Raw genomic sequence first — 14,920 nt, 5'->3', positions numbered from 1 at the left:
TACTGAAATGCATTTCTCTACTTCTGCTATATCATCGTTACCATTATAAGCTGTTATTAATGGACATAAACTTGACACATATCTAATGTTATGCTGTTTTGAAAGCAGTGATGGACTTCCATGATCCATCCATTAGGTTAGTGAGAGGATTCATTTTCCCATCTAGTCATCCATACCAGAGATAAACCCCTCACACAGAGGGAATGTGCTAGAAAACTGAACCCAAGTCATGCAGAGGAAATGGGTTTTGGCCAGATGCTGTATTCTTAAGTCTCCTTCATGGATAATGGGTCTCTATTGGGTTAGAATGTTCTGCTTTTATAAATCTCTCTTTCTTGAATTTAATATAAGACTATCTGACTATTTGAGAAGCAGGTTTCTAAATTATATCCCTTTGATGCAATGCATATTATTTTGCTGTCACTTGTATTGTGTGTATATACTGTATATGCAACACAAACTACTGTAATGTCCACCTGTGTAATGCAATAAAATCTAAATCCAACCATCATACAAACACAATCACTCAATCTCCCCTCTGCCTGATGTACGAGATTACAAGTTAAACATATGCTCAGAATTGGGACTAAACCTTATTATATATTCCAGGCAGATAAAATCTAATTGTCTTGGCTAAAAATGTCCATAGATATTTTCGTCGTTAATAAATAAGCTTAGTTACAGCATAACTGAATGCTGGAGCAGAGAGTTTGTACCACTATGACATTTGAAGGGAATGTAAACATGGAAGAAAGAAGCTGGTACCTCAGCACTCTCTCTAAAAGCCTTGAACAAAGTAATGGCCTGCAGCTATGCACAGTTTATAGTCGGCCACCTCTACACGCATTCCTGAGAAGAGAGAAAAACAATCATTCTGATACGTACTATACACGCAGCTACTGAGGTGACGGTTACAAAGCAATGACACTGTAGACTCCTTCCATAAAAGTTAAACAAACATCATACAGAAAAATCCAAATCAACCACGGTACATTTTTCTTTGTTAAATAGTATTTTAATGGGATTTTACTCCGATTACGTTGTTATAATCTTGTGATTTGCCATGCACAGTCACAGAAGCTTTTATAGACAATTGACACTTTCTGACCCATCAAGAATTCAACAGTACTATAACCTACACTATCACTTCTGCAGTGTTATACTGTACATAGTTCCAGTGCAATAATCTCGACCATAATCTACTTGAAACACAACAGATCATTAAACATGACAATCAAAAAAACGAGTCCTAGGATGAAATTAGCAGGAAATGCTACCTGTTTTAGCAGCACACCTCTCACTCCGGCTCACACACAAAATATACACGTATTACATAAAGGATACACACACACACACACATACACACACGTCATACTCGGCTGCAGCTCTCTGGCCCAATCTGTAGCTTCAGTTCAGGGATATGAAGCAGGAGTGAGTCAGGAAAATGGGAACCTAGGAGAAAGTCCTCACCTATTTAAAATGTGTCGAAACATTCATTAAAGATTTGCTCAAGTCCTTGTTTTTTAAGATTGTTTATGACAGTACTACAAAAATAAATAAATGAATAAATAAAAATATTACTCTGGCACTTGCACCTCTACTCCGTGCACTTTGCTTCTACTGGAACTCAGTTAACGGATCTTGTATGGTAGCGCTACTTGTATTGTTCTCTGCTTGATATATCGCTTTGGATAAAAGCGTCTGCTAAATGAATAAATGTACTACATAACAGGACTTGCAAGGAGCTTATGCATACACATACACACACACTATGTTTACAGAATCAACTAAATTGGATCTGGTTGACAGTATTATTATTATTATTATTATTATTATTATTATTATATTTTCTTAAGTACCCTGTTTGTGACTTGATTCTGTTTAAACTGGAACTGTTCATGTTCAACTTTTAAATTGAATTTAAAAAATCATGGGAAAATCATGGGAGCAAGCTCAGGAGGAAGTCTTGTTTGGAAACATCGTCTATTGGTCTAAAAGGAATGTAATTTCTTTATTTTTGCTTCTGTTCTTGGAACTTGGCAGAATTTTGTTTTTGTTTTTTTGTGGAAGAGAGCTTGGACAAGCTGTGTGAGGTTTTTATTTTTTCTTTCTTTTTATTCTTGCCCTTTCAGAGTTGTTTAGCGAGTAGAGTTCAGCTGCACTGACTCTCAAGTTCGTCACCTTGAGGAGCACTGATCCACCACCAGATTTTCAGGCTCAGCTGCCATTTGTTAATTGGTTGGATGTCTGGAATGAAAAAGAAAGAAAAACAAAGTTCAATGATTGCAAACCAATCATAAGTTTCAGAGAGAAGGCAATAGCTTCTACTTCAATAGACATGTACAGAAGCATCCAAGAGCAAAATCAGTAGTTACAGCAGTTAGAGAACATTACTATAATAAGTGTAACAAGACAAATACAAAGAAACTAAAAGTTCTTACTATAAAAATCCATCATCCATAAGCATTACGGTATCATCAGTGCAGATGAGGTCAGTTCAGAACGAGGCGCCGTTACGAACACGAGGGTAAAGTTCTAGACTTTCTTACTGACGCACCTCAAATATGAACACAAAGATAAGACTGAAATATTAAGTCCATTACAGTTATAAGTGACGAGAAATTTCAGACTTTATACATCAACCTTCAGAACACCTTCAAAAAACGATCTTAACAGGCACGAACGAAGCGTGTGAAAAGTAGAAGGACGCGTAGCTGCAGCCATGTCGACGACTCACGGTTCAACACCGACACTGTAATTCTAATCAGCACAGTAGTCTAGACAATGTTCCATATGTTTAATTTCAAAATAACTGATGGCAAAACTGAAAATATTTACAGCACATATTGTGTAAACACTTATGGTGTATGTACAAAGAAATGTACATGCAAAAGTATAAAATAACTGAAATAAAAAGTTTACAATGATCATACATACCTTAAAAAACAATGATAGGAAAAAAGAAAGAAAGAAGAAAAACAATTAAAGAAACATTTAAACGCATCCAGTCCGACTTCCCATGACGTAACAGCATCTGTACAACTTTACAATGACAAATAAATTAGAAGACATGATATGGAACGACACAGATGGAGCCACCGCATTCCTTCCTACAGGAAAGATTCTCTGCCCCACCACTCCCACATCTGACTGAGTTTCAGAAACTGAATGATAATGAGCTAAAAGAGGTGACGCATCAGTTACAGGTGCTTCGGGACATGAACGGCGGCTGTAGGCTACGCACCAACAGAAAGCTGGAAAGGAAAAATCTCTTCAGTGCAAATTTCACTACTTTGTCAAATTGCTGAAAATCTTTTCCTAGCCACTGTATTACCGAAAACTATCTGAGGCCCTGGACATATGATCTAAATTTGTATAAAAACTATCAATGAGATATTATATAAATATTATAATTTAAAGGCTTCACATTTAAGTCAATGAGTTCTTGGCATCACAAGAAGCTGTTAAATAACCAAAAACAGCCTGATAAACCTGTCTAATAGTGTGATCGTGTGAAAAGCAGGTCATCTCTGTGAAATGTCCAGAACATTCAGCAAACAAATCCTCAGACTTAAAAAATAAAGCTATGGTAAAAACATGTAAACAACCTGCCCTGTATAACTTAGAATAGTGAAATGTGATATTCAAAAAATCCTCATGGAGCTTGCAGAGCTTTGGTACACTAATAATATTAACAGAAAAGTGACAAGAACGCATAAGTGCCATGTAGACGATGCCCCTGCGGCGCGACAGGGAAATAATACTCAACTGAAGATAAAGTCCAGGTTCAAATAAATGCAACTAACAGCAGAACTTGCAGTACCAAGTACATGCTTGTCTATATATTTATTACAGGTACAACAAGATGTCTTCATAAATAGTTGCATAAACTGGTTAAGCGGCAACATTGCACATGATAAGAATCTGGAACATAACATACAACGTGAGTGCATTTACAGTATTCAGTCTTCCTTTGAGCTCATATGTGAACTGCCACTCAGACCGGTTGGCTGCCCTATGGCTATCTTCCCTTGGGATTTATCATTTCTCCCATGCTGGGATGATCTCTGTGAACAAATAGCATTAAAAAGTAAAAACATGAAATAAAATGGTAGACACTATCTATGTACAAAGTAAGGCTTACACATCTTTAAATTGCACAACACAATTTGTTCTATTTAAAGCAATTAAAAAAAAAAAGTGTTTAAGAGGTTTCACTTGCAGCACTTGAAAATCGTTACAGCTAAATGTGGCATGACGATTGTTGTTTGACGAAGCAACTTATTAAACTAGGCAACCAAACAACCTTTGATTTGAATGTAAATGATTCAAAATAAACCGCCGTCATAAGTTTACGTCGCACCCATCAAGCTGAATCCAAAATGTTTTTTTGTGGATTCTGCGCATTTGTTTCTTTTTGCTTCATTAGTGTTAGTATTCACTCAGACGTGTACCTATTGTCACTCACAAGTATTTTTTTTCCCCCCACAAATGTTTCGACTTGAATACTGTAAAAGCGCAAAAGAACTGATTGCTCCCTCTGGCTCAGGCAAAATGGGGGGGGGAAGGTTCTCTCCACGCTAGATTCATGTGCATCACTTTTGTCACAGAAAAGCTCTGCCATTGTTGTGCAGATACAATTTGTTTCCCCCCACACAAATGAATCCGTGTGGTTGAATTGATCGCTGATCAGTAAAACAGTTCGATATATATTCCATTCATTAAATCTCTTACAAATCTTCATTATATTTTGAACCAGCCAGTAGCATAAGACTGGGAAAGGACATTTAATCCACAGACGTCGCTCGTCTCTGAACTGTGTTCTACACGGCTCTGATTGGATGAGGCAGTCATTTCCACATAATTCGATTGACGCAGGATTGACAGTTTCTTCTGAATCACATTCGGCTGCTGAAAGAGGATGAGATTAGCATTTTCATTATCATTTTCAGATCCTGGGTTGGAGTCTGCTGTGTAGGAAGGGCCTGATGCCCCCTAACGGCCGCAGGTCGTTATGGTGTTTGCGCCGCTCAATGAAGGAGATGAGTCTGGAGGTGTCGATGCCCTCAGTAGACCCCTGGCCAGTCCCTGGCCTCAGCCAAGGCTCCTGTAGGCAGAGAGAAGGGGCGGGACGTCTGTTAGGCTCCGTCCTAAGAAGCAGACACACAAAGTCCCGCGCCTCCTGACTCACACCCTGGAAGTAATCATCAGGGAAGCTGAAGTCTAGCCGGCAGATGTTGAGGCACGTCTCCTCCACACTCTCATCCAGGAAGGGTGACGCCCCGCTCAGGATCACATAGGTGACCACCCCAAGGCTCCAGAGGTCAGAGGTTAGAGAGACAGGCTCACCTAGAACCACCTCAGGGGCAGCAAATTCAGGGCTGCCCAGGAGAGGGTGAATGTAGTGGGCAGAGTTCAGCTGCACCGCATCTCCAAAATCCGTCAGCTTCACCGTCAGCTGAGAAGAGCTCTGATCCACCACCAGATTTTCAGGCTGAGACAAATTTTGGGGAAAGAAAACATGTAGTTTACAATATGTATATTTATTTATTTATTTATTTATTATACACACAGTACTGTGCAAAAGTTTTAGGCACCCTTTTTTTTTTTTGTACAAACTTACAGATTTTTATTTTATGACAAAAAACATTAGTTTTCCAACAAAAAATGAAATTTTACAGAAAAATGTTTGTATGTCAGTGAAGAAAGCAGTATATTATGTAAGAGACACTTTTCATACAAAAAACATAAGGAAGGCTGCTGGGATTTTCTGCAAAAATAAGAAGCAAGTGCAACAGTCAAAGTCTCCAGAAGAACCGTGACTGGTTCGGCAAGATGCTCAATAAAACTTACCAGTTATTTTCCACATAAAACTGACTACTATTTTTATTGGAAGCATGTAATATTTTGAAGACTTTTGCACAGTACTGTGTGTATATATGTACATAGCTTATTAGCTTAAAAAATATATATATATAAAACTCTTACATCTGCACAATCTAGAAATATATCACCTGAATTAATTAAAGTGCCCCAGAGCTTAAAATCATGATTTATTTATTTGTAACTTTAGATTTTTGGATTGATTTTAATTGCATAAATTGGTGTTTGGGTCAAATCTGTGGTACTTCTGTACAAAAAGTAGTAAAATTAGCATTGAATGATGTGGAAAACCTCCTAGTCTGCATGATAAGCTAGTTAGCTAGCTAAATTAGTTCATGTTAGTGAAGAACAAAATAGTTTGGACTCTTATGAGCAGGAAAGCTGAAGTACAGCCAGTAGACTGCAGCTGTTAAACAAATAGCAGAGAATATGATGATGGAAAATAGATAGTCAGGTACTGCAATAGCACTTGTGAGACAGTTTACAGGTAGCTATTAGGAATGGCAGGAAGATACAGGGGTCTTTACATATTGCATATTTATGCATATTAGATCTTGGATTTTTATGGATGGCAAACGTGTAGAGATGTTACTCGGGTATTTATGTAGATTCTTAAGAATAAAAATTTCAAAAGCCTCTGACGGATGGAAGCATCCACTTTCCACCTGCCTCTTGGCTGCCACTCATAGACTGTATGTAAAACGTGTGAGGGTGCATGATTAATTTCCTGTTTTAAAATGACGTGCTCAGGGATACTTCACTTTCTGATTCCCCTCATTTCATCATAAATTATATGATGTGTTCAAACTGACCTTTACATCCAGATGAGCTATTCTGCAGTTATGCAGGTAGTGCAAAGCTTCTAAAATGTCCCGCAAGTAAAAGGCCACTTTCTCCTCAGTGAGGTTCCCCCAGCTGACAATGAAGTCCAGCAGACGTCCCTGATCAGCCCTGAACACGCACATGCAATTAGTCACACATACACAGGCTCTGTGTAATAATGCGTTTATGTACCATTTATGTGCTCATTGTGTGGGTGTCACTACAAAAGCTGCAGTGTTTTTGTGCATGTATGACTACAGGAGTGTACTCACATCTCAAGGACTAGTGCGTAACTGCTGGGGGTCTCAAAGATGTCCTGTAGGCTGATTATATGAGGATGCTGCAGTCTTTTTAAAATGCTGAGTTCCTGTGTGACCTGATCACGCTTCATTAGTTTCTTATTGACCAGTTTAACAGCTACAGTCCTTTTGGTTCCCTTCTGGTCACAGCGTTTCACCACAGCAAAGCGGCCCCTGACACAAAAAACACACGAATCACTCTCAATTACATTCAGCGTTCAAGCTATACACGACCTCACGCACATCATCTCACCCTCATTTAGAGCTACACAGTCCTATATCACGAGCAAGGTGGAAATGTTCGAACCATCAACAAACTCACATTTATCGTGCTATATTAAACATTTACTTGACAAGAAATATGATTCTCCTTTGCAGGATTCTGTGTTGATGCACAAAACATCGACATTGGACCTTTGCTTACATGTTTTAATAAAAATGGTCAACAGTCCAACATTCTGGAAAAAATAAATTCCTTGTAAAATGCTGGTTCAATTGTAATTACTTCAAATTTTCTGTTTTTATTTCAAGCATTTAGCCTTTAATTTATTAACAAAGTAATTGAGGACAAGATTGTAGTCTTGTCACAAGCTTTGTCGTTTTAGATTGGCTTTTATTTTATTTAATATACAGCAGTGTTCTGGACACATTTCTCAAAAGTTCAGTTCATTTGTACAAACCTAATATAAAGCGTTTCTCATGATGGTTGAAAATGATTTTTGCCAGCAGTGTTTTAAAAGCAGAAAGAGTTTACACAGAAAAAAAATCTCACAAACGGACATGCAGTAAGATTCATTTTATTAATCAAATCCAAAATGAACCCAGAAATCCCCAACATGACTCCATATAACAGGCATAAGTTGTTCATATAGATTTAAAAGATTTCAATCTTACCTGCCCAATTCTGCCACCTCAGTGTAGAAAGACTCAAAGTTGTCTTTCCACATGACCCGGATTCCATCACTGGAGGTACCTATGAGGAGATTTAGGATTTTTTTGTTCATGATACATTTGATCTTCATTAGTACAATAGCATTACAGTGTGCTCTGTGTGTGTGTGTGTGTGTGTGTGTGTGTGTGTGTGTGTGTGTGTGTGTGTGTGTGTGTACTTACCCAACACTCTGAGACTAGCTGTCGTTATCACGCTCCCTACATCATTGGTGGCGATACAGGTGTAAATACCATCATCCTCTGAAACCACGCCCACGATGCGCAAAGTGGCCTCTCCAGTCTCACTGCATGATGCAGATGTTAAATCCATCATGTCATGCAGTACGTGTTAATAATAATAATAATAATTCACAGTGTAGTCTGTACCTTAGGATTCTGTGCGCGTATATGATATAAAGACACACGCACATACCTGTAAGCTATGCTGAAGTGGCCGTTGTTGCTCAGCGTGCTTTGGTCGGGTCCCTTCCACGTGACGGCGGCTTTGGGGCGGCCACACACTTTACACCTCAGTGTGACGCACTCACCCTTATCACAGGTCACATCACTCAGCGGAACGAGTATCTCTGGCGGAACTGGAAAAGAAAAAAAAAATAAAAAATCATCCCAATCATTATTTTCTAAACGCAAATGACGTGAAATGAGCATTTTACAGAAAGTACCAAAAGGTGAATAAACCTACCATCGTAGATGTAATTCGGATTTAGAAGCTGCAAAAAGAAAAGAAAAATCAAGACAAAAGGAAAAACATCTGGGATATGATGGTCAAAATTTATGCTACAGTACAAGGATTTGAGGTGTGTGTTACCTTTACAGATACCTTGTTAGGTAAACCCTCTCTGGACTTCCTGTATCCATTTTCAAGCTTGGCCTCTTTCTTTCCCTCCTTTTCTCTTCTCTCTGACTTCTTACGGATACGGAGGGACGTGTGCCATGAAGACGATTTCCTGGTTTAAAAATAAAATACAATACAAACTGCTTGAAAGGAAATGCAAACCACATCAAAACAGAAAAACTTTCAAACTACAGTAAGACAAATGCTATCTAAATCACTGATGAGGAAATTTGACTGCAACTCCTGCTAGTGTTAGGGTTTCAACATTGCTGCTCTTACTTGATGGTTCCCTCTGGGGCGTCGGGGGTGCTGGCTGAGGTGTGGCCCAACACGTAGCCGGGGATCCAGCCCTCAGCGGCTGGGCTCTGATCTGTAGCGGCGCGAAACACCAGGAACATATTTTGCTGGTTTGAGGCCAGTATCTGCACCACCTCACCCTGACACACATTAATCTCATCCTCTTTCAGAGCCACATAGTCCTGCGTCACGAGCATTGTGGAAATGTTACTGCTGCTGCTGCTTTCACTCTGTGAATGCCAAAACACACACACACACAAAAATGATCTCTAGACTGGAATATATGAGATTATTTTTGGTTATATTTCACAGCTAGTGATACACAAAAGTAGTGCAAAACCCAACCACACTACCACATCCATGCTAATATACAGTTAATTACCCACATGGTGATCACTAGACTGCACTCATAGCTTTTAGTCGATAAGTGTCTATGTTTTGAGTGCAAACCTGAGAAACCATGCATAACAGGACCAAACGTGTGTCTCACAAAACAGGGAGAAGGTGATATAAGACCAGACTTCACGTCAGACATTTATGGTGATTTATACACACTTTGTGAACTATACTGTGTGGCTGAAAATACAAACTAGGTAGCTATAGCTACAGTTTTGTAAATTAGGATCAAGAAAAGCTGATAAAATCGACCATTATTTTCCAAGTAGAATATGAGGAGGATAAGAAGTGTTAACATGGCAGCAGTCCAGAGAGAGGAGAGAGAGAAAGCCTGTCCCTCAAATTTTATAAGTAAAAGTATGAAGTGAGAGAGTGCTGTGAGAGTCTGTAAAAGAGGAGAGAACATTGTCTCTCCAGAATCTGCCACATACAAAGATGCAAAAGTTAGTACACTGAGTGGCAGTAAAGATGTGTTACAGTTCAGGAATGCAGAGTTGGAAATCCCAGTCATTGGAGGCAGAGAGAAGACAGATTCTAAGTGGGGTTAGTAAGTACTTGAGTAGACAAGAAAGGGACAAAAAAAGGCAGCAGAATCTTGTAGAGGAGCGCTGCTGAGGTTGAGCTGCAAAAAGTGCTGAAGCAGAGCTCTTACCCCATTACTCTGGGTGGACTGGACCGACTGCTCGCTGGCCGAGGAGCATGTGCTCATGCGGTCCGCATCTTTACTGTGGCTGGAATGCCGGTGGCTTTGGTTCTGATTAGGCCGGCTCGGCGTTTCACACGCTTCACCAGGAAAGGTGAAGGAGCCGGGCCGGCCGGCTGGAGAGCCTGGTATGGAGCTCCAGAAGCTGGTAGAGGAGGAAGGTGTGGAGCAGCCACCATTCTTTGGCCCCGGGCTGCAGGGTGCCAGGAAGTCTTTGAAGCCTGATGTGGCCAGCGGCGTGCCCACTGGGGAGATAGTTCCCGGTCTGGGCTTCACCAGTGCTAACGGGGGCACCGTAGCTCGTGGGATCTGGGCTGGAACGGAAATTTCTTGGTTCTCTTTGGAAACATCCTCCACAGGCTCACTGCGTTTAGACTGAGGACTGTCTGACAGCTTCAGCTTAGCAGAGTCTCGGCTTGTGTCAGGGTCTGTAGTGCAAGAGGGGAGGGGCCTAGGGGGCATACCTGAGATTTTGTTGGGGCCATCCGGCTCACTGGCTCCGGGGCCCAGCGCAGGAGAGTGATGTCGAAGAGGCTGAGGAAGGCGGGAGGGTTGAGGGATACGGGAGGGGCGAGAGCGACAGCCTGATGCGACTGGGACTGCCATGCCCCCTCCACGAGCCACTCCCTGCCCTCCACTACTGACAGAAGAACCAATCGGAGTGCTTATACTCCCTCCCACATGATTCCTCTGATAGTCAACTGGAGAAGTCAGCGCTGTAAAACGAGAGAGAGGGCAAGAGAAAGAGAGAGAGGTAGAGAGAGAGCAAGAGAGAGAGAGGTAGAGACAGAGAGAGAAACATCATGTTTCCAAATTGCTCAACAGGTGTTTCTTGACTGCCACCTTTGTTAGTGATGTATTAAAATGATGATTTTAGATGTTTAGCCTTTTAGCTATGGCAGGTCGCATTACAGCAAACTACCTGTTTTATTAACGCTGTTAAAGGAAAAACAGTCAATTGAAATGCGTTATGACGGACAGGAGAAACTTTGTCTGTTTGGGTTTGTGATGATATTGTCTTACCACAAACTAACAAGGTACAAAGCCCTAACGACTGGCTTAAGGGATAACCTTTCAAATACTGGTAATGTCAAAGCAAAACAGTGCAATGCGGTCGTTATACCAGTGAGGAAGTTGCGCTGGGCCTCCAGGATCTGGTTAATCTGCAGGGTCCAGACCTGCCGGACTCCAGGGTGGGAGGAGTGCAGGAGAAAGGCCTCGATGCTGCCGTTTGGCATTCTGGAGGTCATGGTAAACTTACACGGGTCACCGTCTGCACTGTCCTCCAGGCCCAAACAGCTCACCTGCGCACAAACATAATGCAAATTATTATCTTCAACAACATAAACGCATTGAAATTACAGCTGCACACTATGGAAAAAAATACGATATGTAATACAAACCAAAACTAAAGTATACACTATTGTGTATCATAAAGTAAACACAAAAACAAACATTAAATAATTACATATGTTCAGATATATGTAAACATTTTGTATTGTAAAGTGTTACCTGATCGACCTTTTTGCTTAACCAAATAAATATATAAATATCCTTTTGTAACATTACTTTTGATATAATACAAACATTACTTTCACAAATAAAGGCATATATTGATCATCACTGTCAATGTGTCAATGCCATGTTAATATACCATTTGACCAAATCCCAAATTCCTTCTAGTTTATTACTTCCACTACCTGAGGTGCAAATAATAACAGATTTGTACATTCTACACAAGTGTGTTGCATGTTGCGCAGCCCATCATACATGCAGCCCTAACATCAGTCCAAAAGTATGAGACTAGGACATGCCTTGATGCCGTTCTTATAAAGGAAACCAGGCATGGAGAAACCTCTCTTCTTATCCAGGGGCTCACTAAAAATAACAATCTGCTCAAAGAGAAAGACCCTTCGCTCCTTCATCCTGCCCAGCAGGCCTCCATCAGAGTCTGACACCATGAAGGTGTCCTGCAAGAGGAGACGACCCTGAGCCACTATCTTCCCCTGAAAGACAGAACAAACTTTAATTCCCCTTTTGATGGACAACGGTAAAACAAGCTATTAGCTTTGTTTTGACCAAGCACTGACTGTCTTACATCAAATCCCTGTAGTCGTCCAACATTCATCATGTCGTTGCATCGCTTTGGTACAATGCACATGACCTCAACTGCTCTCTGTAATGAAAGAACATCACTGAGCAATCAAGTGGGTACCAAATATACATCAACTGATCGCATTCCATAAGGAACAACTCGCCCCACCTCCAAATCCAATGAGTCTAGCCCAGCTTTTTTGGAGAACTTTAGGAAATCCTAGAGAGAAAAAAAAAAAATCAAAAGAATACTTGAGCAGGAAAGCTGGTTAGACAGCTCTGTAAATGATACTAGAGCTCTTCCTTCCGGAAAATTAAGACATCGTCAGAGATCATCAGACCTTGAGCAGCAGCTGGTACTTCATGATTCTCTGCACTGGTTTGATGAGTAAGTCAGTGATCTGCAGCCTCTGACCCAAACGTTGCTTTAGGTCCTGCCAGTGAAGGACAAAACGCAAACGTTATTTATAATCTCAAACCGCAGTTTCAATTCCTGCAGTCAAAAAAAAAAAAGCTCATCGCTGTTGAACATCTAGTTTTATATTATTTTAGATCATTGTGCCACAGTTTTATGAAGCATGTACCTCAAAGTAAGTGTCAATGTACTCTGAGACAATGTGCTCAGATTTGGGTTTGTTCTGGCAGTAAACAATGTACATGTGCAACCTCCGCTCCTGCAATGAAAGCAGACATTATAAAGGTGTGAGCTTCGCAAAACAGAACATCTGAACGTGTACTGCATGAGGAAGTGAACTCACGTGTTTCACAAATAGAGTGCCCAGATGATCAGGGTCATCGATGCACCTTTCCAACTCTCCCAAAAAGAAACTGAAACAACAGGGATTATTAGTGCTTAAAATGACAGCCTGTGTAGACGCCATTCCAACAGTGAGATTTAAGGAGCTCTAAAGAAAGAGAAAAGAAATCAAATGAATACTGCACTTGTCCATATTTATAGTACGAGAAGGATTACATACTCCCGGTGCCAGTCATAGATCTGGTGAATGTTGCCAAACACAATCTTGTCTTTTCCTTTCATGTCATCTGGAACGCCTTCCTCTTTCATCCTGGCCATATAACCCTAAAGAGATAAAGCAACATTACTCAAAAGTAGCATGGCATTTAAATGAATCATTCCTAAGAAAATGACACACACACACACACAAAAAGGTCTAAAAGAAGGGTCTCATTTCATTTCCTCTGTTCTGACTGAGCAGAACCTAAACAGAACCTGAAGCAGTGTTTCCTTGCTACAGTCACTTCTGGTTTGCTCATTGGAGATCTAGATCTACATTCAAAGCAGTATACAAGTGAAATTAAACTGGTTTTGACATCACCAACCAATCAAACCAGACTACTGCTTGTTGTTTCATAAATGATGTATTTTCAAATTCTGTGCATGAGACGTTGCACGCTGTGTGATATGGTATGCGGAACAAGTCGATAATAAACTGTACCGATAGTTTATGATTCCAGGATATCAATTAGTTCCTAAGTATGCTGACATTGAACAGGTACCAAAAACCATACAATATTCCGTACTGGAGCGACGGTCAATGGAAAACGCATTGTTACAGTTTCCCGGGGGGAAAAATTCCAACTGACTGTGCGGCAGGAAAAGACCACTTACCTCAACAACCAAACCAAGATCCCTCACATAGTCCCTCTCGGTCTCGACCAACTCCAGCAGCACATAGCTACAATTAGACAAAAAGGACAGTGAGGTTCATAACGCACAGAAAACATCCTGACGGGGAAGAAATGATTTCAGGTGTGGAGTAAAGACTTACTGGCGTCTCTTGAGGAAGCCTGTCTTGCGCTCTTCCATCTCATCGATGGGAGAAGATGAGGAAAGGAGGGAGTTATCTGAGGGATTGAAGGAAGGACTGCTGCTGTCCCCCTGCTCAACAGACAAAGAGCTGGGCCTGTCCTCAAGAGCCTGAGCAGAGACAACACCGTTACATACAGGTGACCAAAACACTATAATTAAGATGTCCCTGGTAGCTCAGCATTACACCCTGTACCATAAGAAATTCAGAAAGCCCAACATTACATACATCCTGATCACTCAGCACACACACACACACACACACACACACACACACACACAGCTTTTACATGCCAATATGATACTTACCATCTTGCTTTTGACCAGCTCTTCAATGGCACTGACTAACTCTGCAGCACTAGGCGTTTCTGAGCTGGAGGGGCGGACTGAAAGACGGGATGATGTCTGTAGAGAATGAGTGGAGAGTGGAGGGGAAAATGGGTAAGGCATCATCTAGACAAGGAAAAAAAAATCTGGTGCAAAAAATATGATATGCCTTTCATTTTGCTGTATGTTTTTATACCAATTAATATATTCAATGAACTTGGGTTTCATAGTCCTATAAGACACGTAGACATACAAAGAAACCTGATCGTACAACATTCCTGTCTTACAGGTGTCCAATTACACGAAATCAAATTACAGTCAATGAATCTGGAAAAATGCAATCACTATGGCACAAGCGACAATTCTGAAGCTGTCCCAGATTCTCTTATAACAGAATATAAATACGCTGTTTTCTGGACCAACAGTCTCCTGGGCTACAGTCTATTTAGCAATAATTTAATGAAATACATACTCATAAACAATCA

At 40.6% G+C, this 14,920-nt stretch overlaps 1 protein-coding gene across 4 annotated transcripts in view; it reads right to left on the bottom strand.

Moving 5' to 3' along the window:
* Positions 1 to 2,782: 2,782 nt before the first annotated feature.
* Positions 2,783 to 14,920, bottom strand: part of trioa (trio Rho guanine nucleotide exchange factor a) — a 121,729-nt gene continuing 109,591 nt past the window's right edge. For 3 of the 4 annotated variants that reach the window (XM_017454336.3, XM_017454337.3, XM_017454340.3), the window contains 21 exons: positions 14,418 to 14,513; positions 14,071 to 14,219; positions 13,911 to 13,977; positions 13,258 to 13,361; positions 13,039 to 13,108; positions 12,865 to 12,954; positions 12,622 to 12,714; positions 12,450 to 12,500; positions 12,285 to 12,362; positions 12,001 to 12,192; positions 11,310 to 11,490; positions 10,136 to 10,902; positions 9,070 to 9,317; positions 8,764 to 8,902; positions 8,638 to 8,665; positions 8,368 to 8,530; positions 8,118 to 8,239; positions 7,899 to 7,977; positions 6,978 to 7,178; positions 6,696 to 6,834; positions 2,783 to 5,494 (listed from right to left, as the gene is read on the bottom strand). In XM_017454336.3, the coding sequence (XP_017309825.2) occupies positions 4,949 to 5,494; positions 6,696 to 6,834; positions 6,978 to 7,178; positions 7,899 to 7,977; positions 8,118 to 8,239; positions 8,368 to 8,530; positions 8,638 to 8,665; positions 8,764 to 8,902; positions 9,070 to 9,317; positions 10,136 to 10,902; positions 11,310 to 11,490; positions 12,001 to 12,192; positions 12,285 to 12,362; positions 12,450 to 12,500; positions 12,622 to 12,714; positions 12,865 to 12,954; positions 13,039 to 13,108; positions 13,258 to 13,361; positions 13,911 to 13,977; positions 14,071 to 14,219; positions 14,418 to 14,513 (3,603 nt within the window). In that variant the 3' untranslated portion in view covers positions 2,783 to 4,948. The remainder of the gene's footprint in view (positions 5,495 to 6,695; positions 6,835 to 6,977; positions 7,179 to 7,898; positions 7,978 to 8,117; positions 8,240 to 8,367; positions 8,531 to 8,637; positions 8,666 to 8,763; positions 8,903 to 9,069; positions 9,318 to 10,135; positions 10,903 to 11,309; positions 11,491 to 12,000; positions 12,193 to 12,284; positions 12,363 to 12,449; positions 12,501 to 12,621; positions 12,715 to 12,864; positions 12,955 to 13,038; positions 13,109 to 13,257; positions 13,362 to 13,910; positions 13,978 to 14,070; positions 14,220 to 14,417; positions 14,514 to 14,920) is intronic. The other variant, XM_017454338.3, reaches the window with a different exon arrangement.

Source organism: Ictalurus punctatus, chromosome 24 (assembly GCF_001660625.3).
Source record: "Ictalurus punctatus breed USDA103 chromosome 24, Coco_2.0, whole genome shotgun sequence".
NCBI lineage: Eukaryota > Metazoa > Chordata > Actinopteri > Siluriformes > Ictaluridae > Ictalurus > Ictalurus punctatus.
Note: the sequence above shows the minus strand (reverse complement) of the source record. Positions and strands in the feature narration are given on the sequence as shown.